At 43.7% G+C, this 24675-nt stretch overlaps 1 protein-coding gene across 1 annotated transcript in view; it reads left to right on the forward strand.

Moving 5' to 3' along the window:
* Positions 1 to 1830: 1830 nt before the first annotated feature.
* LOC137424163 (myoferlin-like) overlaps positions 1831 to 24675 on the forward strand; it is a 162065-nt gene continuing 139220 nt past the window's right edge. The window contains exons 1-2 of the mRNA XM_078773617.1: positions 1831 to 1938; positions 2208 to 2258. Of these exons, the coding sequence (XP_078629743.1) occupies positions 1831 to 1938; positions 2208 to 2258 (159 nt within the window). The remainder of the gene's footprint in view (positions 1939 to 2207; positions 2259 to 24675) is intronic.

Here is a 24675-nt window from a genome sequence, read left to right on the forward strand (position 1 = left end):
TGCTTGTCAGCCACGATTCCTGTATTATTGTGCAGGTCTCTTGCTGTTGACTTGTCCGGGGCATGATTAAAATTTGCTATTAGCCAATCCTTAGGATAAATTATTTCACCCTCCACCCACACCCCTACTCCAATACAATTCCCTATCATAAACAATTCTGCTCATTAAATTATTTGAGACATTAAAAAGTAAGCATATTTCCATACATCTGGTTTGATGTTTATAGAAAGGTGGCAAACACAAAAAAACGTTCACATTTTAATGAGCAGAATTATATTCAGAGCAGAATGAGCAGAATGAGCTTTAATGAGATTTAACAAGCAGGAAATTTGGCAGTAATGTTCTAATATAGATACTCTTCAAAACCAGTTGATTAGCCAACTGGAAAATTCAACATGGCGTCCATCATTTAAAAAAATGGCCACCAAAATTGCTAAAATGTGGCATAAACTTTTAAATATTGAATTTAAGACATATGAGTATCAATAAAAAAATAACAGAACTACATATTATATATGAGGTCGTTAAAATTTTTAACTGATCTTAAATAGGTAAAATGAAAATTTTAACGACCACTTATAGATATGTATTACTGTGATTTTGTACCGATACTCGTACATCCTAAATTCAATATTAAAACATTTATGCCACATTTTAGAAATTTTGGCAACGATATTGAAAAAAATGGACGCCATGTTGAATTTTCGAGTTGGATAACCAACTGAATTTAAAGGGTATATATATATATATATATATATATATATATATATATATATATATATATACATACATACATACATATATATATATATATATATATATATATATATATATATATATATATATATATATATATATATATATATATATATAAATAAGCATAACTGTCAAATTTCTTGCTTGTATCACAATGTGAACGATTCACCCTAATAATGGGTGTTAGCCAAATACTTATTGCTTCTAATTATTCCACATTCAACTGTGACCTCAGGATTTCATAGATACCTGCTGTTCTAAGGCCCACTTCCACTGGCTGTTGCCTCCTAATTTTTGAAAAATGGCATATTAGGATGGAACTTCTGCATGTACTCAGTGGCCAACAGAATTGTGCCCCAAGAATGGCTTTTATACCAAGTCTAACTTTCTGTGCATGAGGCTGTCGGGCTTGTTTGTGGGTGATATCATCATCCTGATTAGCATTTTTGAGTATGGCTTTTGGGGTTTGAAGAAGACCAATATAGACGCCTCTTAATATATTTTGGGTTGATAGGATTCAAATTGTAACATTTTAATTTATGTCATAAATAGATTGCTCTTGCAGAAAAGGAAGTGCTCAGTACAAACTCCTCGAAGTGGTCTTTCATGTTTACAAAAATGTTTTAGGACTAATGTCAATCTACCTAGTTGACAATAAGAAGTAAAAATATGAGCAGTTGAAATTTACCATATGAAAATATGTAGAAAGAAAATGGTTCTCTGAAAATTGTTGATATTAAAAGTGTTGATATGATATTCCATCAATTGGAAGCCTATTGTCAAATGCAGTTGTTTTCTTCCACCAATAGTTTTCTCGTTTTGTTCTTATTTTAATCATTTAAAATATTACACTCTTGTAAACTCTACTGTTCTGCCATTTTGTATCTGCTGGAGAACATAATCCTTAAGGTTCGTTTACTGCGACACCCTACCCAATCAATATTTGCATCACTCGAGAATAAACCAGACATATTGGAGGAATATTCAAAATACAGTCAACATAAGGATGCTAAAGCTTACTTACTTCGGATAGCACCACAATATCTTTAGCGTTCACAGAAGAATGGAGAGCGGATGACTGAAAACCCCTGTCTGAAAGCCACTGGGAATCAAATCCACACCCCTTCTTATTTTTCCCTGCTTTTGTACGTTGGAGCAATTTTTATCAAGACAAGTGTAACAGTGATCTTGAATTTTCATAAAAATTTTTTTACATAAAATGATTGGTTAATGTGAAACACTGATCAAGTTTCAAAAAATAATTTGCTAGGTGTTATGATGACTGTTTTTTTTTTTCACTTTGCATCCTTCTATGCAGAATTGTACCACTTGACAGTAAATACAATGTTGGTGTAAGGTTGTATTGAATGAAGTACAGTACAGTAAAGTAGCACTGTATTGTTTACTACTTCTGACTGCAGTTATTGACATATGTATGTTTCTGTAAACAGGTTCTCAATGCCAAGAAAGAGAGCGATGAATCAGAAATCGGATCCTTCAAGGTAAGACCACGATATATATGTAAACCATATGCGAGTGGAACTCGAGTACGAGTACACCATATGCCATGTTCTCAAACATGTACAGTTAAAATTGGAAAGTGTATACAAAAGTTGATTAGCTCATTCATGAACTCGAACATGTACAGTTAAAATTGGAAAGTGTATACAAAAGTTGATTAGCTCATTCATGAACTCGAACATGTACAGTTAAAATTGCAAAGTGTATACAAAAGTTGATTAGCTCATTCATGAACTCGAACATGTACAGTTAAAATTGCAAAGTGTATACAAAAGTTGATTAGCTCATTCATGAACTCAAACATGTACAGTTAAAATTGCAAAGTGTATACAAAAGTTGATTAGCTCATTCATGAACTCGAACATGTACAGTTAAAATTGCAAAGTGCATACAAAAGTTGATTAGTTCATTCATGAACTCGAACATGTACAGTTAAAATTGCAAAGTGTATACAAAAGTTGATTAGCTCATTCATGAACTCGAACATGTACAGTTAAAATTGCAAAGTGTATACAAAAGTTGATTAGTTCATTCATGAACTCGAACATGTACAGTTAAAATTGCAAAGTGTATACAAAAGTTGATTAGTTCATTCATGAACTCGAACATGTACAGTTAAAATTGCAAAGTGTATAGAAAAGTTGATTAGCTCATTCATGAACTCGAACATGTACAGTTAAAATTGCAAAGTGTATACAAAAGTTGATTAGCTCATTCATGAACTCGAACATGTACAGTTAAAATTGCAAAGTGTATACAAAAATTGATTAGTTCATTCATGAACTCGAACATGTACAGTTAAAATTGCAAAGTGTATACAAAAGTTGATTAGTTCATTCATGAACTCGAACATGTACAGTTAAAATTGCAAAGTGTATACAAATGTTGATTAGCTCATTCATGAACTCGAACATGTACAGTTAAAATTGCAAAGTGTATACAAAAGTTGATTAGCTCATTCATGAACTCAAACATGTACAGTTAAAATTGCAAAGTGTATACAAAAGTTGATGAGCTCATTCATGAACTCAAACATGTACAGTTAAAATTGCAAAGTGTATACAAAAGTTGATTAGTTCATTCATGAACTCAAACATGTACAGTTAAAATTGCAAAGTGTATACAAAAGTTGATTAGTTCATTCATGAACTCGAACATGTACAGTTAAAATTGCAAAGTGTATACAAAAGTTGATTAGCTCATTCATGAACTCAAACATGCACAGTTAAAATTGCAAAGTGTATACAAAAGTTGATTAGCTCATTCATGAACTCGAACATGTACAGTTAAAATTGCAAAGTGTATACAAAAGTTGATTAGCTCATTCATGAACTCGAACATGTACAGTTAAAATTGCAAAGTGTATACAAAAGTTGATTAGCTCATTCATGAACTCGAACATGTACAGTTAAAATTGCAAAGTGTATACAAAAGTTGATTAGTTCATTCATGAACTCGAACATGTACAGTTAAAATTGCAAAGTGTATACAAAAGTTGATTCGCTCATTCATGAACTCGAACATGTACAGTTAAAATTGCAAAGTGTATACAAAAGTTGATTAGTTCATTCATGAACTCAAACATGTACAGTTAAAATTGCAAAGTGTATACAAAAGTTGATTAGTTCATTCATGAACTCGAACATGTACAGTTAAAATTGCAAAGTGTATACAAAAGTTGATTAGCTCATTCATGAACTCAAACATGTGCAGTTAAAATTGCAAAGTGTATACAAAAGTTGATTAGCTCATTCATGAACTCGAACATGTACAGTTAAAATTGCAAAGTGTATACAAAAGTTGATTAGTTCATTCATGAACTCAAACATGTACAGTTAAAATTGCAACGTGTATACAAAAGTTGATTAGTTCATTCATGAACTCGAACATGTACAGTTAAAATTGCAAAGTGTATACAAAAGTTGATTAGCTCATTCATGAACTCAAACATGTACAGTTAAAATTGCAAAGTGTATACAAAAGTTGATTAGCTCATTCATGAACTCAAACATGTACAGTTAAAATTGCAAAGTGTATACAAAAGTTGATTAGTTCATTCATGAACTCAAACATGCACAGTTAAAATTGCAAAGTGTATACAAAAGTTGATTAGCTCATTCATGAACTCGAACATGTACAGTTAAAATTGCAAAGTGTATACAAAAGTTGATTAGCTCATTCATGAACTCGAACATGTACAGTTAAAATTGCAAAGTGTATACAAAAGTTGATTAGCTCATTCATGAGCCGAAACTTGTCCCTTTGAAAGGGAAAGTAGATGAAAACACTGCAGGTTCAAAATCCCCAATCAGAACATCCTGTTACTTTTTTAAGTCCGTTAAGAGTCTTGCTAGATTGTATGATGCCACTCTGCGGGACATAAAAAGAGCAGAGGACATTAAGTGGAAAAAAAGTAGGGACTGCAGGAGGTAATTGGTAAGTGGGGGTCCTTCTATGGCAAGTATAATTTCTGGTGATGGGAACACATGCTCATACTACGTTGTTCCGGCAATATCTGATGTACAAATCTGCATGGCTACAGTTGAGGAAGTCAAAGTAACAAATAGCCAATGCATCAGAAGGTGATTAGGCATTCCTTCCTGTTTGTCCAACCATTATACCAAAATAGGGGAATGCCCCTAGGCTCACCTAGTAGAACCAGGGAACCACTGAAAGGCATGGATGATTCACGAAATATGTAATGGAGAAGAAATGAAATACCTATTTTGGTGGGCAAACTCCTGTTTTTACAATGCCATGAACAAACGTTGGTACATAATGGGTGATGACGGTTGTGGTCAAGTTTCATTGACATTGTGTGTGTAGTTTTGGAGAAGAAAGCAAATAACAATTTTGAGGGTCAAACCCTCCTCCATTTGTAGATCCCTTTAAGTTTAGACCATGGATTTTTATGCCTCCACCCCCGAAGGTGGCCGGAGGAATAATGTTTTTGGGTTGTCCGTCCGTCCGTCCATATGTATGTCGTCCGTCCGTACGGGCTAAGCCTCGTTTTTCTCAGCAACCATATGTCCGATTGAGACGAAACTTTTAGGGTAGGAGTGACGTCCATGTAGAATCTTTTTTTCATAATTGTGACGTCATAGGTCACGTGGTATGGCTGCCATCTTGGAATAAACGCGAGTAATTAAAAAATTATTTCTCGGAAACTGCTCAATGGAAAAATTTGAAACTTGGCACATCATCAAATACTCCCAAGGGGAACAAAAGCCTGATAATGATGACATCATAGGTGAAGTGGTATACTAGCCAAAAATGTTTCAATTGAATTCCTTATCCTAAAAATCTGAAATTGCATGCACATGATCTATGACCCATTTTTATTGAAATATTAAATTTATGCCATATTCGATTTAACCTAAAACCTTAAAAAACATCTTCTTCCAAACCACCAAATCAATTGACTCAAAACTTTACGTGCCATTGACTTGGCATGGTGATTAAAAGATTATCATGAAAACATCATTGGTCACATGGTGTGGCAGCCACATTGGATTGAAACCCGATGTTTAAAAAATCTCTTCTCTGAAACCGCTTCACCGATCGATGTGACCTGTCAAATAAGGTGGTGTAATAGATGCTGGGAAAACTGTGGTAAAACCAGGAATTATTTTTATTTATACATGTTTAAACCTCCTTAAACCTGTAATTAAATTGATTTACAATTTGAAGACTGGAGAATTGGTAATACTTATAGGAACCACGCAACATCAATATATAGTATTAGAGGGCATGGCTTGTTTTTGAGGTAATGAAGAGGCGGCCATTATGACATGTACCGATCATCTCCATCAACTCGTCTTTATCATCACCATCACCATCAGGTTCAAAATCCCCAATAAAAACATCCTGTTACTTTTTAAAGTCCATTAAGAGTCTTGCCAGATTGTATGATTCCACTCTATGGGACATAAAAAGAGCAGAGAACATTAAGTGGCAAAAAAGTAGGGACACTTTATCATCACCATCACTTTCCGATCCGATGAAGAGGTCCAAGAGGCGGTGCACGAATGGCTACACAAGCAGCCAAAATATTTATTTTCTCAAGGAATCCAGGCCTTCGTAAAGCACTGGAAAAAATGCAATGAATGCAATGGAGATTATGTTGAAAAATAACACAGTTGCTACACGTACATGCAATAAACAAGTTGTGAAAAATATTTTAAGGTTACTTATTGACTGCCCCTCGTATATATGTCGGATTGGGACTTAGGACTTGGGACTCAGAAGAACTCAGAAGAAAGGAGCAACGGATATATTTATTGGAACTCGAGTACTCAAGCTTGAGGACAGCAAAGTTGCATTGAAACTCACAAGGAATGACCAACAGTACAACAAGATGCTCTGAAATAATTCAATTAACATTGCTTTATATAAAGGAAAGTCAGGGGTGGAGTTAGCTCACAAGACACAGAGACAGAATGGGCTCATTGGGTCCCCCACCATAGTCCCATCCTGTTGTTCAGTTAATTAAAGGAAGTTCATCCAAGGCCAGTCATGGGTTAGCTTCTGATAAGGAGATGGTCAGCATTATGTGACAACATGTTTACAACTTTCTGTATAGCAGCTGGCTTGGGAAAGTACAAAGGGGAGTGGACACTCGTAAAACTGTCAACTTGCAAGATAATGGCAAAATCAGGAAAAAGGCAAAGAGAGATAAGAGTTGCCTCCAAGGCCTGGAAAGGGGAACTAGAGATTGTGCCCACGCAGGCCAGAGCACACAGGCAGAGAACTCCTTATTAGGATATTACACATCCTCAATGCAGTAGAAAGAACTCAGTATCATAAAAGAGTACAGTAGCAAGTCAAAACAAAACATATAATTGGTTATACTTGGTAATTGGTAAAGCAGCAAGGATATACAAAGGGGGAGGGGCATTACAGCTCCCTACATACCGCCCTTTTGGATCTAAGATACAAAGTTATCTACGAGCCAATCAAAGGCCTTTATTTCAAACAAAAACAGAAAAATCATTCAACATATCACGCGAAGGCAGCCCCGTAAGAATGTCCCGTACCAAAGCACCACACAAACTCAGTAGGATGATTCGCGTCTGTATGTGAGTATGCAATGTAAGGCCGTAAAAGCAGAGTGATCAAATGGCACACAAAATCCACCAAAAGAGGTGGGAGAGAGAGAGAGTGTAACTAAACGTAACGTACCACACGAATGCAGCCCAGTGAGCATGTCCCGTACCCAGTACCGCACAACGAACCCAGCAGGCTGATCCGCGGGTGTGTGGGTGCAAGTGGGTGTAAGTGGATGTATGATGTAAGTCGGGTGTAGATGGGTGTATGAGGTGAGACCGTAGAGACATGAAGATCGAATAGCGCGCCAAATCCACAACGAAGACCTCTGGTTCCACCGGGGTCCACACCCAGGAAGATCTCCGACCCACCCTTGGTCCACAGAGGTGCAGCCGGACTCCTCCCCAACTGGAGCTCGCCCAGGCTTCCCCAAGTGAAATCCTTGTCGATCTTCAGCGCTCAATCGATATTCATGTTCATGAGGTCTCTTACGTGCTGGTGATCTGGGGAAGACACAACATCGTCAGTATCAGGTGGCTCAAACCTATGGCCATGAAATAAAGCATAACGATCCAAAGGTGGGAGAGAAACTTCCTTTGGGTCAAAGTCGAGATCGTCCGAGGCGATGCTGCTTGCTTCGCTGTTATTCAAGGGCGAATCTCCAAAACAATCAGACTCGGAACTCAGAGTATTTTCACGATCGAGTTCCTCTCCATCCGGGCTTGGGTTCACAGCTGGGTCCAAATCCCGAACTGGGTCAGTGGCGTTTGACTCACTGTGGGCTTGTGAGACATAAAGGTGAGCTCGTGAAACATGGAGAGGCAGAGCCTGCATTGAAACATAAACATCAGCCGGGGACCCTCGCAAGTGGCCCACATCATCATTGGTAACATCATCAGTAACATTATTTTCAGGTGGCGTAGGCCTGCGGAGTGGACGGCCCATAGTCATAGCCACGGCATGGCATATCGTGAAGAAACGAGAGGAATCCTTCAGGAAATCGTCGATTTCTTCTTCCGACGTGTCGGGGCCCAGTTTAAACGGCCTCCTGGTAGCCTGAAATGCTTCGAGGTCCGCATAAGTGTACTCGACGTCATTATCGGTAATATCAACAATGGAAGAACAATCTTCGGAAGCGGAGATCTCATTGTCGCGGCCCAGTGGCTCGTCCGGGTCGTCGTTCCAGGATCCGCGGTCTGCAGTCACGTCGACGGCCAGTGTGTCCTCTGGACCCACGGCCAGCTTTTCAAGCATCACCATGGCCCTTTCTGTTGTCGTCTTCAGTGTCCATCCTGTGGAAAACTTCCTCACACACGCAAGGACTAAAGCCTTGATTATTACACAACAAACCACGATTCCAAGGACTATTGCCAAGGCGGTTAGTACCCACTTTACAATTGTGCCTGTCCACCCCTTGAACCAGTCGGTAAGCCACTGGTGGGAGGCTTCCCGATCCAATCGATCCCTTGTCAATGAGTGAGCGCTTTCCCTTAACGTTATAATAGCAGCACTGACACCCTGTGAGGGGTCAGGAATAAAAGTGCAACATTTACCCTCAATTATCCCACATACCCCTCCTCGTTCTGCCAATAGCATATCTAATGCAACCCTATTTTGCATAACCATTGTACGCAGATGGACAACTGTGTCCAACATTTCGTCGTGTGCTGTAGCGGTGGCGTTGGCCACAGTTTCTAAGATTAACGCAATTTTGTCAATGCGGTAACTGTTCATGACCGTCCCAGCCCATGGGAAGAAGAAGCTAACGGCTTTCTCCCAATCAGCGCCGTGTAAAGTAGTGGTGTCGTCGTCGTGCCAATAGGTGCTTCGTTGTGTCCTTATGAGTGCGGTGGTATTATGCAAGTGCTGTCGCATTTCCATCTCAGGGAAAACTGATCCTAAATAGCAAATTCCTCCCCAATTATCAGGTAAATACGGGTAAGCTTTATTCCCGCATACAAACATGGTCCCGTGCGGGGCCACTAAATGGGTGGTCATGCAAGTGAGAAGACCTGGGATAGTGTTTGTCCCGTTTTCCCCTTTCCATGCCAACTGGAGGTGTGTGAGGTTATGCAAGGGCGAGCTTGTAACGTTCACTAGGAGCGTGTGTTTCCCTTTTCTCGGGTCCGCGGGAAGGGTATCTCTACACACGGATTTGCCTACCATTACTTGGCCCTTTCCTTCTAAGCAGAGGGCCCCCCATGCCGGCTTGACCCAAACCGGCGCCGGACGTTCCTCAAAGTGTCGGGACAGGATGGGAGGGGAGTACTGGAAAACTCGTTTACACGCGGTTTCATCAGAACCTTGGCTTGTCAGAGTTGTACTAATGCATTTGGTATCTAGTGGCTTCGAGCACAAATCATTGAGTGATAGGGGTAACACTACCATTGGTATGCCTGCTGTGCTGGTGCGGGGAAGGTGCATACACATCCAACACTGTGTCCTATTCTGTACTGTGGCCATATGCCGTGCGACCTTCCAGTATGTGTTCTCCTCTGGCTTCCTTCTTACTTCCTGGGCAGGAGGGGGTTTAATGACGTAGGCGGCACAACTAGGCCGGAATTGGTGTTGGGTCTCTCCCCTCTTTTTGTTCCTTCTAATCAGCGTGCGCGGGGGCCATATTCCACATTCAAGTATTATCGTGGTGTGTGGGCCGACGAGGGCATGCGACAGTAGGAGAGTAGTATTGTCGATGCCCGTGCCCCATTGATATCCTGCGGCGGCGTGACTATTCACGGTCCCAGTAAACCTTCCATTTTCCACCTGTCTAACTTTAGTTAAGACTATGCGTGGGGTTGTCATGCGTGCCTGTGGTGTCCCATTGTGTACCACCATGGCTTCCATCCATCTTACAGATAACCACTTGAAATGTGTCTCCAACTCACAGCAATGTACTACTATCCCCTGTCCCCGGGGAGCCGTTATGTATTTGACGGAGTAAAGTTTAAATAACGTGTAGTTGTCGTGTCCTGGGTATTTGGGGAGATCCTCTCTCAGTGGGTTAAACTGCAGAAGCCTATCCTTGGCGGGGTTTGTTAGGCAGCTGCCCAGAATTCCCATCATCATGACCGTCATCGCCGCCCTTAGGAGACTGTGGTGCCCTAGACGGTGCATTGTCTTCAGCGGTGTGAGGTGTGGTGTCTTGTGTGGCTTGTGGTGCGGGGAAGGACAACTTACAATGGGTGGCGTGGATCCACGAAGGTTTACCCTCGCAGAAGACTGCCGTCGGTGTGACCAGTAGCACCTGGAATGGTCCCTTCCACCGTGGCTCCAAAGCAGCCTTGCGGGTGAAGTGCTTCACGAGCACCCAGTCGCCGGCCTGAAAGTTGTGGATGGCGTGGCCTATTGGTTCAGGCAGCGCCTCTCGTACTCGAGCATGGATGCTGCGTGCCACATTCGACAAGCCTATGCAAAATCTCAAAAGCATGTCATCCATTACTGGCAAAGCAAGGGTGGACATGTCTGTTGGTGCTGAAACGGGCAAGCTCATAGGTCGTCCCATTAATATTTCGTGGGGGGAAAGGCCCGTAGTGCGACCCGGGGTGGAACGAATGCTCATCAATGCAAGCGGAAGAGCCTCTGGCCACCTCAAGCCTGTGTCTGCGCAAAGTTTCGCTAGTTTATTCTTTAAAGTCTTGTTCGTTCGTTCCACAAGTCCTGAGGACTGTGGGTGGTAGACGCAATGGAAGGATTGTTTAACGCCCAACGCCTTCAGGATGCCCTTAACCACCTGCGCCGTGAAATGGCCTCCTTGATCTGACGAAATTATCTGGGGAATGCCAAATCTGCACATAAAATCCCGCACGAGGCGCTTCACTACTGTCGGAGCATCGGATTTGACGCATGGGTATGCTTCGACCCATTTGGTGAACGTATCTACGATTACCAACACATAGCGAAACGACAAGCTTGGTTCCAATTCTGTAAAATCGAACTCAATAGTTGCGAACGGCCCACTTGGCGGGGGCCGTCCCCCATCATGTGCATGTCTCGGCGGCGCCCCTCTATTGTGTTGCTGGCAGACCACACACGATCGGCACACTTCGGATACAATCCGTGACAGTCCTGGCGCTGCCCAAGTGTAGTCTATCTGTCCCATCACCCCCCTCTGGCACACATGACCATTCTGATGAGCCATGCGTGCCAGCCAAGGCAGTAAAGCCTGGGGTGCTATAGGTTTTTCATCAAGGGTCCACATTTCCCCTGGCCCAGGGCGTATCGCTCCTCGTTTGAGCCAGACCTCGTGTTCGGCCGTCGGTGCAGCATTTTGCAAATTTATGATATCGTCCTTAGTTGGTGTGGCGGGTGGTCCCGCAGTCGGTATGTCAGCAATCTGTGCGGCTGTCTTCTGTGCTCGTGTCACCATCGGCATGTTGCGTTCTATCTGTTGGTTGGCGGCCTTTCCTGCCGCCTCGTCCGCCCTTGCGTTGCCCCGGGCAACGTCAGTGTCCGCCCTTTGGTGGCCACGACACTTAATTACCGCGATAGCGCGGGGAAGTAAAATGCTTCGGAGGAGCCCTTCTACCAGCGCGCCGTTCTTTATCACTGAACCGGCAGATGTGAGAAAACCTCTCATCTTCCAGATGGCTCCTTTATCGTGGACTACGCCGTGAGCGTAGGCCGAATCTGTGTAAATGTTGACGGCAAGGCCTTCCGCCAAGCTGCACGCTCTGGTCAAGGCGCACAGCTCCGCCTGCTGTGCGGAAAATGTAGGTGGAAGACGCCCGCTCTCTACCGTTTCGCTATCCGAGCACACGGCGTACCCGGACAACAGAGACCCGTCCCATGCGCGCCTAGCTGATCCATCGACATAATATATACAGTCGGGGTATTCTAAGGGATTGTCCTTTAAATCCGATCGCACCGTGGAGACTAGCTGCACAACGTCGGAGCACACATGAGGTTCGCCCTCCTCAGGAGTGGGCATCAGTGAGGCTGGGTTGAGCGTCGTGCAACGTTCGATCGTGATGTTGGCTGCAGTGATCAGTGCGGATTCGTATTGCATTAATCTAGTGTTAGACAAATGCTGTGTGCTTCGCTGTAACAACAGCGAAGTGACGCAATGCGGTACTCGTAGCGTTACTGGGTGTCCCATAACAATGTCCGCTGTTCTTTCTACTGCGTACCTGGCCGCTGCCACGGCTTGCAAGCACACCGGAAACCCTTGTTCGACCGGGTCTAACTTTTTACTAAAGTAGGCCACCGGCCGCTCCTTATCCCCATGGGTCTGTGTCAAAACTGACTGGGCGAAACCTCCCACGGCGTGAGTGTAAAGGGTAAATGGTTTCGCATAATCCGGGAGTCCTAATGACGGTGCCGTAACCAGCGCCTGTTTCAGCCCGTCAAAACATCGCCTCAATTCATCCGTCCATATCAATAGGTCCGGGGCATTTGATTTGGTCGCCTCGTACAGTGGTTTAGCCAGCAGCGCAAAATCAAGTATCCAAGTGCGGCAATATCCCGTCATACCTAGGAAGCGCAGCATTTGTCGTTGCCAGCGAGGGCGAGGCAGCTCCATGATAGCGGTCACCCGTCCAGCATCCAATTCTCGTTTTCCATGCGAAATGGCGTGTCCCAAGTAAGTTACAACCTGCCGCACAAACTGAAGTTTTGGTCTGCCTACTTTGTGGCCTTTGGCCGCCAAGGCCTTTAATAGGGCCAAAGAATCCATTTCGCACGCCTCCTTTGAAGGGGAGCAAATCAACAAATCGTCAACGTATTGCAGCAACACTGACCCTCCCTTCAATTCCACATCCGCCAGGTCGCGGTGCAGCGCCCGGGAAAACAGAGTGGGGCTATCTGAAAACCCCTGAGGTAGTACTGTCCAAGTATACTGGCGCCCCCTATGGGTGAAAGCGAATAAGTATTGTGACTCAGGCGCGATGGGCACAGAGAAAAACGCAGAACAAAGGTCGATGACCGTGAAGTATGTTGCGTCCGGTGGAATTGACATCATGAGGGTTTCTCCGTTTGGAACTAGTGGGTGTATGCCCTGTATCACCTTGTTCACCTCCCTTAAATCCTGTACAAACCTCCATTTGTCCTTTGACGGCTTTTTAACTGGCAAAATTGGTGTATTACATGGGCTGTTAGTTTCCACGATAATCTTCTGTTCCACTAGGGATTGAATCACTGGTGCTATGCCTACGTCGGCCTCAGGTCGTAGCTTATACTGTTTTACATTTGGCAAGCGCATCCCCGGCTGCACTGCTATCACTAGAGGTTCGGCGTCTCGCATCCGTCCAACCTCACCGTCGCTTTTGGGCCATAAATTGTCTGGCACCTCCGCTAGGAGGTAATCTGACTCACCCGGGTCCGTCAGCACTGCCCTCATGGCATAGGTGCCCTTAGGAGGCAACTCTGTTGCTTCGAACGTTCCATCCCTCCGTTGTGTCTTGAAGTCAATTGAGAACCCTTCGCCATTTTGGAGCCGTTTCAAAGTCCAACGGCCCTTCTTACTCCGATAACCTTGTAGGGGAACTTCACGTAACCTCCCTACCATCCAACCTACACTTTCCGGCGGCCACCCCTTGGCAGTAGTGAGGGTAACATGGGCGGCCGCTCCTTCGGGGTATCGGGTCAATGCACGCTGACTCGAGGTTAGGACTGCCTCGATTCCTATTCCCTCGCGGCCGATCCACATCCGTGACAAGTGTAGAGGCGTGCGCTCGCCCAGCTTTTCCTTAACCTTTTCTCGATAATTCTCGTCGTCGCCCGTTGCATCATAGTACGCAGTGCAATGGGGTGGACTATCCTTTAAGGTTTTTATCGAAATTTCGTGCAGTTGTAGCCAATCTCGCAGAACTGCGTTGTCCAAACACACATTATCTATGATATGCGTCCAGGTAGCCAGAGCCCCTTCATCCATGCGCCACCAATACACGGTGGGGCCGGGCCGAGACAATGCCGTCATTACCAAGTCGCGTTTAGATTCCGCGACGTCTACGAAAACTCCCTCCTCGGTACATGAGATCTGACAGCCCAAACGGCACAATAAATCCCGTCCCAGCAAATTCGTCGGGGCGGTAGTGGTCATCAAAAAAGCATGTTTAGCCTCCAGCGGGCCGCATGTTACTCGCACTTCCTCCGAAATAGGAAGCGCTTGGGGTAAACCCGAAACACCCAGTATTTGAACGTTCCTGGCCGTAGGGCGCAAAGAGGGCAATTGCCCCTTGTTAATTGTGCTGCGAGTCGCGCCCGTATCTACGAGAAATTCTAATTGTCTTCCCTCCACGTCCAACATCATGGTTGGTTCCTCTGCCGGTGTCATGGTCAAGAGAGGACACTCCTTGGGCGACTCGCCAGCGTCCCGTCAATAGGCCCCTCTATTGTATTGGGGCTGAAACCCCTTACGAGCCTTTGGGCAATCACGTATCCAGTGTCCCATCTGCTTGCAATAATGGCACGGTTCCTGCGGAACCGGTGGTGCGGAGGGCATAGGTCGTCCCTCTACAGCGCCCCTTCCGCCCTGCCGGCGTTCTGGCGGCCCCCAATGTGACTGGTTCACTGGTTGCCACTGCGGCGGACCCCGAGGCGGGGCCCAGTTCCCCCTTGGTCCGTTCTGCATCCCACTATTGGGGGGTGGTCCGGGGTTTTGGAGAAGGGGTCTTGGTGGATACCAATTTTGGGGAGGGGGCCCTTGCACAGTCCAAGTTTGAGGGTTTTGAGGAGGAGGGGGAAGAGGGGGTGGTATTGTCCATTGTTGTTTCACCTCGTTCATATTAATTAGCCCAAAATCTTCCTCAGTACAACCGTCGCAGTTCTCATTTTCGTTGTGGATCCACTCTCCGTTGGGGAATTGGCCCTTATAGAAAAGAGGATAACAACTCCTCCTATGTTCCTCTGGACCTCGAACAGGTCCCCACTTCTGGCACTGTTCGTGTATGTAGTTCTGACTCTGATCCCCCTTTTTATTCTGATTAAATTGAGCCCGTTTCTCTTGGACAAACATTTGCAATATTTCCTCCTTAATATCCTTCTTCTCCTCTAGGGAGGAGCCCGGGCATTGTTCCAGTTTGTCGCATAATTCGTTGGTTGTCATTCCCTTCCAGCCGAAGAGGACGGTCTGTACCTGTTTCTTTAACACCGGCCGAAGCCCCTCGATTAGATATTGATTTACCAATGGTTGGGGTAGCCCTCCCAGCTGCATCGGACCCAGTCCTCCCCAGCGCGCAATGGCCTTTTCCAACCTTTCTCGGTACTCTCCAATTGGTTCTCCTGCCTTTTGTTTTATGGCCCCGATCTTTCCCCAATCCGGACCTCCTGCTGGCAACAGCGCCTGCTCAATAGAATCTAGCAGCAGGACCTTTAGAGCATCCCATTGCGCTTGTGTTAACGGGGGGTTTGCACCAGCCCTTGGGTCTGCCACCGGCCAGTGTGCTCTTTGTCTAGCCCTTTCCCATACCTTGGGTGGGAGCACGGACACTCCCATATGGGTTATGTCTCGATAGTCGCACTCGCCATCCAAAACCCAATTCGACATGGTCGGCACTATCTGCCGTGGATCCTCAATAAGCAAATGTTGAATCCTTGCCCGCATTACAGTTAAAGAGGATTCTTTCCATGGTACTCTTTCCCAAACCCCATGACCTGCTGCGTCAACCCCGATAACTTGTACAGGGCACAATGTTTTCCTTTCCTCTATTTCCTGACATTCCGATGGGGTAGTTTGTGAGGTCCTTTTCCCCTTACAACCTACCAGTGAGGGGTATAACCCATCCGGTCCTATCGGTGGCGGGAACCCTGCGATGTCGGTCCCGTCATCTATTCCGTTAGCCCCGAGTTGTGCAAACGGCCTTCCCTGGCTCGGGTGGTTCTGGGGTATCTGGGGCGCGATGGTAGCGGGGTTATAGGGAGGTGGTAGCGGGGGCGCAGAAAGGATAGGTGGTGCCTGAAACCCCGGGACAGAGCTTAGGACTGGGGCTGGGGAGGGTAGATTGGTCACTGCCTCCCCTCTCGCGGGGTCTGGGTTTTCAACGAGCGGCATCAGTCGCGCGTTGGCCTGCCTCTCTATTTCCTTAAGCGCTTCATCCTGCTCTTTATTCGCCTGTTTCCTCAGACCCTTGAGTTTTGTTACCTCACCGGCCAAGCTGGCCTGTTTCGACTTTGCGTGTCGCTTCATCGCTTCTTCCTTCCACCAGCCAAAGACTTTCCAATAGTCAGGCGGAAAGTGTTTCGTGGCCTGTTCGAACTTTTCTAATGTCTCATACAATACGTCCAATTTTTCCAGCGCAAAAGACCCTCCTTCGGGCCACGGTTCTCCTAAATCCTTCGTCAATGCAACCCATGACTTCCCTGGTCTCACAGCAGCATAGCCATACCTCTTAAACATAAAAAATGCTGGGGTATGTCTAAGCGGTTCACCTGCCTTTACTGTCTTATTACCCATACTGTTACCCATCCTAGGAAAATTTAGTTTACCGACATAGCCTTGTACTCGTGAGGATCGCCCGCCTCGCGTTTACAGCCGTCTACCTAACTCTGAGAGGCTCGCAGTCTTGTACTCGTGAGGTTCGCCCGCCTCGCGTGGTACGGCCGCGCTACCTACTCTCCTGAGAGGCTCGCCCGCCTACACAGCCGTCTATCCTACCCTTACTGCACTTTCCTGGCGTCCTACGCCCGTATAATAGTTCTGATCTTACTTAAAATCCCAACGTCTCCCGGGTAGGCCTCGGATCGGGACGCCGCCCTTATCCTTACCCTTACAACCCAGAGATCTATTACCCCTTAACCTCAGGCGCCCAACGTGGGGCACTTCTCCTTACGGAACGTTACCCTAACGAGTCCATAAACAATCAGTTGCTCCAGGACCCAAGCGGTCCGTAATTAAATTTAGGTTCGTGGAACAGGTATGAGCAGGGAACGGAACGTACGGCGACCGAGCAAGAGAGAGTGGGTTACAATTTGGACTGACCCCCGGGCTAAAAAGGAAAAAACAAAAGAAAACCACAGCTCACCTGACCCGGATCAATTGCCAGCTGGTCTCTCACCACTCCCTTGCCTGGGACCGCGTCCCGGACTGCCCAGACTGATCCCACCGCTGCCACCAGTTGTCGGATTGGGACTTAGGACTTGGGACTCAGAAGAACTCAGAAGAAAGGAGCAACGGATATATTTATTGGAACTCGAGTACTCAAGCTTGAGGACAGCAAAGTTGCATTGAAACTCACAAGGAATGACCAACAGTACAACAAGATGCTCTGAAATAATTCAATTAACATTGCTTTATATAAAGGAAAGTCAGGGGTGGAGTTAGCTCACAAGACACAGAGACAGAATGGGCTCATTGGGTCCCCCACCATAGTCCCATCCTGTTGTTCAGTTAATTAAAGGAAGTTCATCCAAGGCCAGTCATGGGTTAGCTTCTGATAAGGAGATGGTCAGCATTATGTGACAACATGTTTACAACTTTCTGTATAGCAGCTGGCTTGGGAAAGTACAAAGGGGAGTGGACACTCGTAAAACTGTCAACTTGCAAGATAATGGCAAAATCAGGAAAAAGGCAAAGAGAGATAAGAGTTGCCTCCAAGGCCTGGAAAGGGGAACTAGAGATTGTGCCCACGCAGGCCAGAGCACACAGGCAGAGAACTCCTTATTAGGATATTACACATCCTCAATGCAGTAGAAAGAACTCAGTATCATAAAAGAGTACAGTAGCAAGTCAAAACAAAACATATAATTGGTTATACTTGGTAATTGGTAAAGCAGCAAGGATATACAAAGGGGGAGGGGCATTACAGCTCCCTACATATATATATATTATTTATATACATATATATATATATATATATATATGTATATATACATATATATATATATACATATATATATATATATATATATGTATATATATATATATATATATACACATATATATATATATATATATATATATATATATATATATATATATATATACATATATATATATATATATATATATATATATATATATATATATATATATATATATATATATATATATATATATATATATACATATATATATATATATATATATATATATATATATATATATATGTATGTATGTATGTATGTATATATATATATATATATATATATATATATATATATATATATATATATATAGATATATATATATATATATATATATATATATATATATATATATATATATATATATATAGATAGATATACAGACTTGGCATTTAATATGGAATTTTTTTTTTTCCTTGACTTAGGTTTACTTTCTTAACTCAGTATATCAATCTGGTGAGTTTCTTTTACACTTTGGTGATTTATTTGTTAAAAGAACCATGTCACTGATTGTCTGTCACAGCAAGAAGTCAGCAACAGGATTATATCACAGGTGGCATGGCAAAATGTACGGACAGGTGCATTTGACGATTGGCTTCACAGTCGGGTATACAAGGGTTGTTGCGTTCTGTATTAGTGGAAAACAACTGCTGCACGTCTCCAAAAGTTATTGCCGCTTCCTCTGGAGATGGTCCGTAAACTCGACAATGCTGTTTGTCATGGAGGGGTGGCTTTACGAAATTACGGCATGAAACAGCGTGCTATTGCTCGGAAGTATGGCATCACTCAAAGTCAGGTGTCAAAGATCCTGAAATGAAATGCTCAGAGGGGTGTCCCTACTCCAATATCGAGGCCAGGACGTCCCCGCAGAACCACAAGGAGGGATGATCGCCAGCTGCACGGGTTAGTCCGCAATGGCCGTACAAAGTCAGCTAATCGGCTTAGGGCTGAGTGGCAGCAACTGACAAATGTGCCTGTATCCAGAAGGCTAGTCAACCAAAGACTGGTTCAAGCAGGCTATCGTGCCAGGCGTCCCGTGAGAAAGCCACGCCTAACCAGACAACACCGCCAGCGCCGATTGCAGTGGGCCAGAGAGCACCTTCAATGGCAGCCAGGACACTGGAATCATGTGATCTTCAGTGACGAGTCTAGATTTCTGGTCTATCGTCAAGATGGCCACGTCCGAGTGCGCAGACAAGTGCATGAAGCCTCCAACAAAGATTGTATAGTGCCAAGAGTCCAAGCTGGAGGTGGTGTGGTGACCGTTTGGGCTGCTTTTCATGCAGGGGGCAAAACTGACCTGGTTGTTCTGAATGGAAACCTGAACCAGTTCAAGTACAGGGCCATTCTGGAAGAAACATTGCTTCCATTTGCTCGTGCAGCCTTTCGAGGAAACTTTGTCTTCCAAGATGACAATGCACGGCCTCATCGTGCTTGCATGATCCAACACTTTCTTGCTGACCGTGGTGTAGAGCATATGGAGTGGCCTGCCATGTCCCCAGATATGAATCCGATAGAGAACTTGTGGGCAGAAATAACGTGTCAAATCGACCACTTGGACCAGCAGCCGACCTCTGTGCGTGAATTGCAGCAGGCTATTGTCACTGCATGGCAAGCGATTCCTGTCCAAACCTTGGCAAATCTCATGAACAGCATGCCTCAACGTGTACGTGCTCTCCTGAATACTCGTGGGGGTTACACGAAATACTGAACTGTAATTTTAGTCTGTAATCCCAGTCGTAATTTAACTTTTGTTTTTGTTAAAAAAAATTTGGCTAATGTGCAAAATAAAGAGATACTTCTGGAAAACGTACAGAAGTTTAACACAGTACTGCCCATGAATTGAGTTCGATATCAGTTTACATCACTTTCAAGGATCAATTTATTTGTTTCGAAATGTCAAATGTGGTTTTTGTTTCTTTTAAAGGTCACATTAACAAAATCTAGAATAATTTCAACATAATTCCAATGAACTTTTGGTTCTAAGACATCTTGAAAAGTAAGTTCACCCCCACAAAAAAAACATTCCATATTAAATGCCAAGTCTGTATATATATATATATATATATATATATATATATATATATATATATATATATATATATATATATATATATATATATATATATATATACATATATGTATATATATATAAGCATAACTGTCAAATTTCTTGCTTGTATCACAATGTGAACGATTCACCCTAATAATGGGTGTTAGCCAAATACTTATTGCTTCTAATTATTCCACATTCAACTGTGACCTCAGGATTTCATAGATACCTGCTGTTGTAAGGCCCACTTCCACTGGCTGTTGCCTCCTAATTTTTGAAAAATGGCATATTAGGATGGAACTTCTGCATGTACCCAGTGGCCAACAGAATTGTGCCCCAAGAATGGCTTTTATACCAAGTCTAACTTTCTGTGCATGAGGCTGTCGGGCTTGTTTGTGGGTGATATCATCATCCTGATTAGCATTTTTGAGTATGGCTTTTGGGGTTTGAAGAAGACCAATATAGACGCCTCTTAATATATTTGGGTTGATAGGATTCAAATTGTAACATTTTAATTTATGTCATAAATAGATTGCTCTTGCAGACAAGGAAGTGCTCGGTACAAACTCCTCGGAAGTGATCTTTCATGTTTACAAAAATGTTTTAGGACTAATGTTCTAACTAATGTTCTGGGAATATATACAGACTTGGCATTTAATATGGAATATATAATTTTTCTTGACTTGGGTTTACTTTCTGAACTCAGTATATCAATCTGGTGAGTTTCTTTTACCCTTCGGTGATGTCTTTGTTGAAAGAACCATGTCACTGATTGTCTTTCGCAGCAAGAAGTCAATAACAGGATTATATCACAGGTGGCGTGACAAAATGTAAGGACAGGTACATTTGACGATTGGCTTCACAATCGGGTATATAAGGGTTGTTGCGTTCTGTATTAGTGGAAAACAACTGCTACACGTCTACAAACGTTATTGCCGCTTCCCCTGGAGATGGTCCGTCAACTCGACAATGCTGTTTGTCATTTAGTGGTGGCTTTACGAAATTCTGGCATGAAACAGCGTGCTATTGCTCGGCAGTATGGCATCACTCAAGGTCAGGTGTCAAAGATCCTGAAACGAAATGCTCAGAGGGGTGTCCCTACTCCAATACCGAGGCCAGGACGTCCACGCAGAACCACAATGAGAGATGGTCGCCAGCTGCACCGGTTAGTCTGCAATGGCCGTACCAAGTCAGCTAATCGGCTTAGGGCTGAGTGGCAGCAACTGACAAATGTGCCTGTATCCAGAAGGCTAGTCAACCAACGACTGGTTCAAGCAGGCTATCGTGCCAGGCGTCCCCTGAGAAAGCCACGCCTGACCAGACAACACAGCCAGCGCCGATTGCAGTGGGCCAGAGAGCACCGTCAATGGCAGCCAGGACACTGGAATCACGTGACCTTCAGTGACGAGTCTAGATTTCTGGTCTATCGTCAAGATGGCCGTGTCCAAGTGCGCAGATAAGTGCATGAAGCCCACAACGAAGATTGTATAGTGCCAAGAGTCCAAGCTGGAGGTTTTGGGGTGACCGTTTGGGCTGCTTTTCATGCAGGGGGCAAAACTGACCTGGTTGTTCTGAATGGAAACCTGAACCAGTTCAAGTACAGGGTCGTTCTGGAAGAAACATTGCTTCCATTTGCTTGTGCAGCCTTTCGAGGAAACTTTGTCTTCCAAGATGACAATGCACGGCCTCATCGTGCTCGCATGATCCAACACTTTCTTGCTGACCGTGTTGTGGAGCATATGGAGTGGCCTGCCATGTCCCCGGATATGAATCCGATAGAGAACTTGTGGGCAGAATTAACGCGTCAAATCGACAACTTGGACCAGCAGCCGACCTCTGTGCGTGAATTGCAGCAGACTATTGTCACTGCATGGCAAGCGATTCCTGTCCAAACCTTGGCAAATCTCGTGAACAGCATGCCTCGACGTGTACGTGCTCTCCTGAATGCTCGTGGGGGTTACACGAAGTACTGAACTGTAATTTTACTGTCCGTAATCCCAGTCGTAATTTAGCTTTTGTTTTTGTTGAAAAAAAAATTGGCCGCTGTGCAAAATAAAGAGATACTTCTGGAAAACGTACAGAAGTTTAACACAGTACTGTCCATGAATTGAGTTCGATATCAGTTTACATCACTTTCATGGATCAATTTATTTGCTTCGAAATGTCAAATGTGGTTTTTGCTTCTTTTAAAGGTCACATTAACAAAATCTAGAATAATTTCAACATAATTCCAATGAACTTTTGGTTCTAAGTCATCTTGAAAAGTAAGTTCACCCCCACAAAAAAAAGATTCCATATTAAATGCCAAGTCTGTATATATATGTCGATGAATCAATCGAAGGTCCACCACGATGAAGAAGAAGAAGAAGTAACAAGCTTTATTGATATACCAAGTACACGATCGCAGAGATGCAGAGAAACGGGACTCAAAGGAGCCTCCAAGATTCTCAAGACATCTAAATTCTACTAAGCCAAGAGTAGTGCTTTATACATGAGCCGAATCAGATTACTTCCCAGTGAGTCATGGCAGAAACAAAGAACAGGAAGGGGGAAGATAGCCCACCCTTCGTCCTATCAGCTCAAATTGCTCATGAGATCCCTTACTCCAAACTTTTATCCTTTATCAAACTGCTGAGCCAAGCCACAAAGGACGTGTTTCAAAGACTATTTCCAAGTTTCCTGGTTTATCTCTTTCTACCACATGTCCTAATCCCCAAATGTTGCCTCTTCCCCAGATTCAAATCTTATCAAGACAAACAAATGGTGACACTGTTGTTCAGCTGACCGAGGGATAATTATTTCGTTTTCAATACAAAGAGAAATTAACTACTAACAAATTGTCATCATTTAATGGCTCAATTTCCCACAATTCCCTCCTTTGGCTCTATTGAGACAATGTATCAAAGAGACAATTTGGTGCCAATTGTGCGGGAGATTAGGAGGGCACAAAACTGGCCGTCTTTTCTCGAAATATATTTCCCAGTGAGCTTCATTTATAAGCATAAGTGTTTCCCTCCAAGAGTATGCCACACACCCACAGCGCCACGCATACAATCTTGAAGGTCAGATTGCGCGGCCACTCGTGTTTTTTTAATATCATAGAACATGGACTTCCATTAACGTTTCAGATCTGCAACGAAGACGTCTGGTCCAATGTAGATGTGTTCCACTAGAGGGCGGCCAACTCCCCTGTGGAACTGGCTCCCTCCATCTCACACAAACGTGGTCCTTGCAGATCTTCGAGGTTAATTGAGGTCCATGCTCATAAGAGCCCACACATGTTGTTGTTCTTGGGAATACATAACATCGCCAACTCTTGTATCATCTGCTCCTGTTTCGAGAACAGAGCATGGCAATTCAAGAAAAAAGAGAGAGACTTCCTTTGTGTCAAAGTCATCCATGGTCGTGCGCTCAGAGGGATCCGGAGTAACAGGTCTTTTGGCAGCCAGACCCGAAGCTAGATCGACGGGGATTAGACTGGCACCAAGAGCTTGCAAAACATATAGAGAAACAGGAGTCAATAAGTCCTGTAGTAGGTGATTTTCACCCGTAGGTGATTTTGTTTAAAAAAATCATCACAATTATCATATTCATGGCTATCTAATGACACATCGTCCATATACTCGTCCATATACTCGTTCAGGTCGGCAGAAAGAACCATGGTCTTCGCTGGTGCTTTCTTCAACGTCCATCCTGAAAAGTATTTCTTTACACACACAAGCACAAACGCTTTCATTAGTGGCCCCCAAATTACTACCCCAATTATCACCGCAAGTGCGGTCAACAACCATTTAACAATCGTGCCTGTCCATCCTTTGAACCAATCTGCGATTCATCCCAAATCGCTCCCAATCCCAAATCCAGATTTAGAGGCCTTGAATCTAAATTTAATTTAAAGGCCTTGTATCTTGAATCTAAATATAAATATATTTGTATCAGAAATCCGTGAGCAGAGAGTGCTCTGCTAAGTTCGTGTTCGCTCCCTTACAAATTTGGCCAACTTTACTCCCAAAGGCATACCACCTGGTAAACCTTCTACCCATAGATAAAATGTATCCATCAATTTTCCAGAATTTGCCAATATCTGCATTCAATTTTATTTTCTTCCTTTTATGGAAATATTTTATGGAAATTCACTTTTTTAAATCAATGCAAGTTCTCCATCGATCATGTCTAACACCAATGTTCAAAATCTCATTTGAACATTTTGAGATTTCAATCACAGGCCAAGCGTTTTGATCACAGCTCGACATTAATTTTCCAACATGCCAAATAGTTTGTCATCAAGGGTAAAATCTGCAAACCCTGCGCACAACACAGCACACCCCAATTTACACATGAGCTCCCACTATCAAAACTACCAAGACTACTATCAAAACTACCAAAATTACATCTGGATCCCAAAATTACAATTTCACAAAGCAAAATATCTTGTATATTTCAAAAATGCCTAGCCTGATTAAGCAGGCACCCGTCGGTGGTTGCCACCACACACATCACTC

Source organism: Myxine glutinosa, chromosome 3 (assembly GCF_964187855.1).
Source record: "Myxine glutinosa chromosome 3, kmMyxGlut1.1, whole genome shotgun sequence".
NCBI classification, from domain to species: Eukaryota; Metazoa; Chordata; class Myxini; order Myxiniformes; family Myxinidae; genus Myxine; species Myxine glutinosa.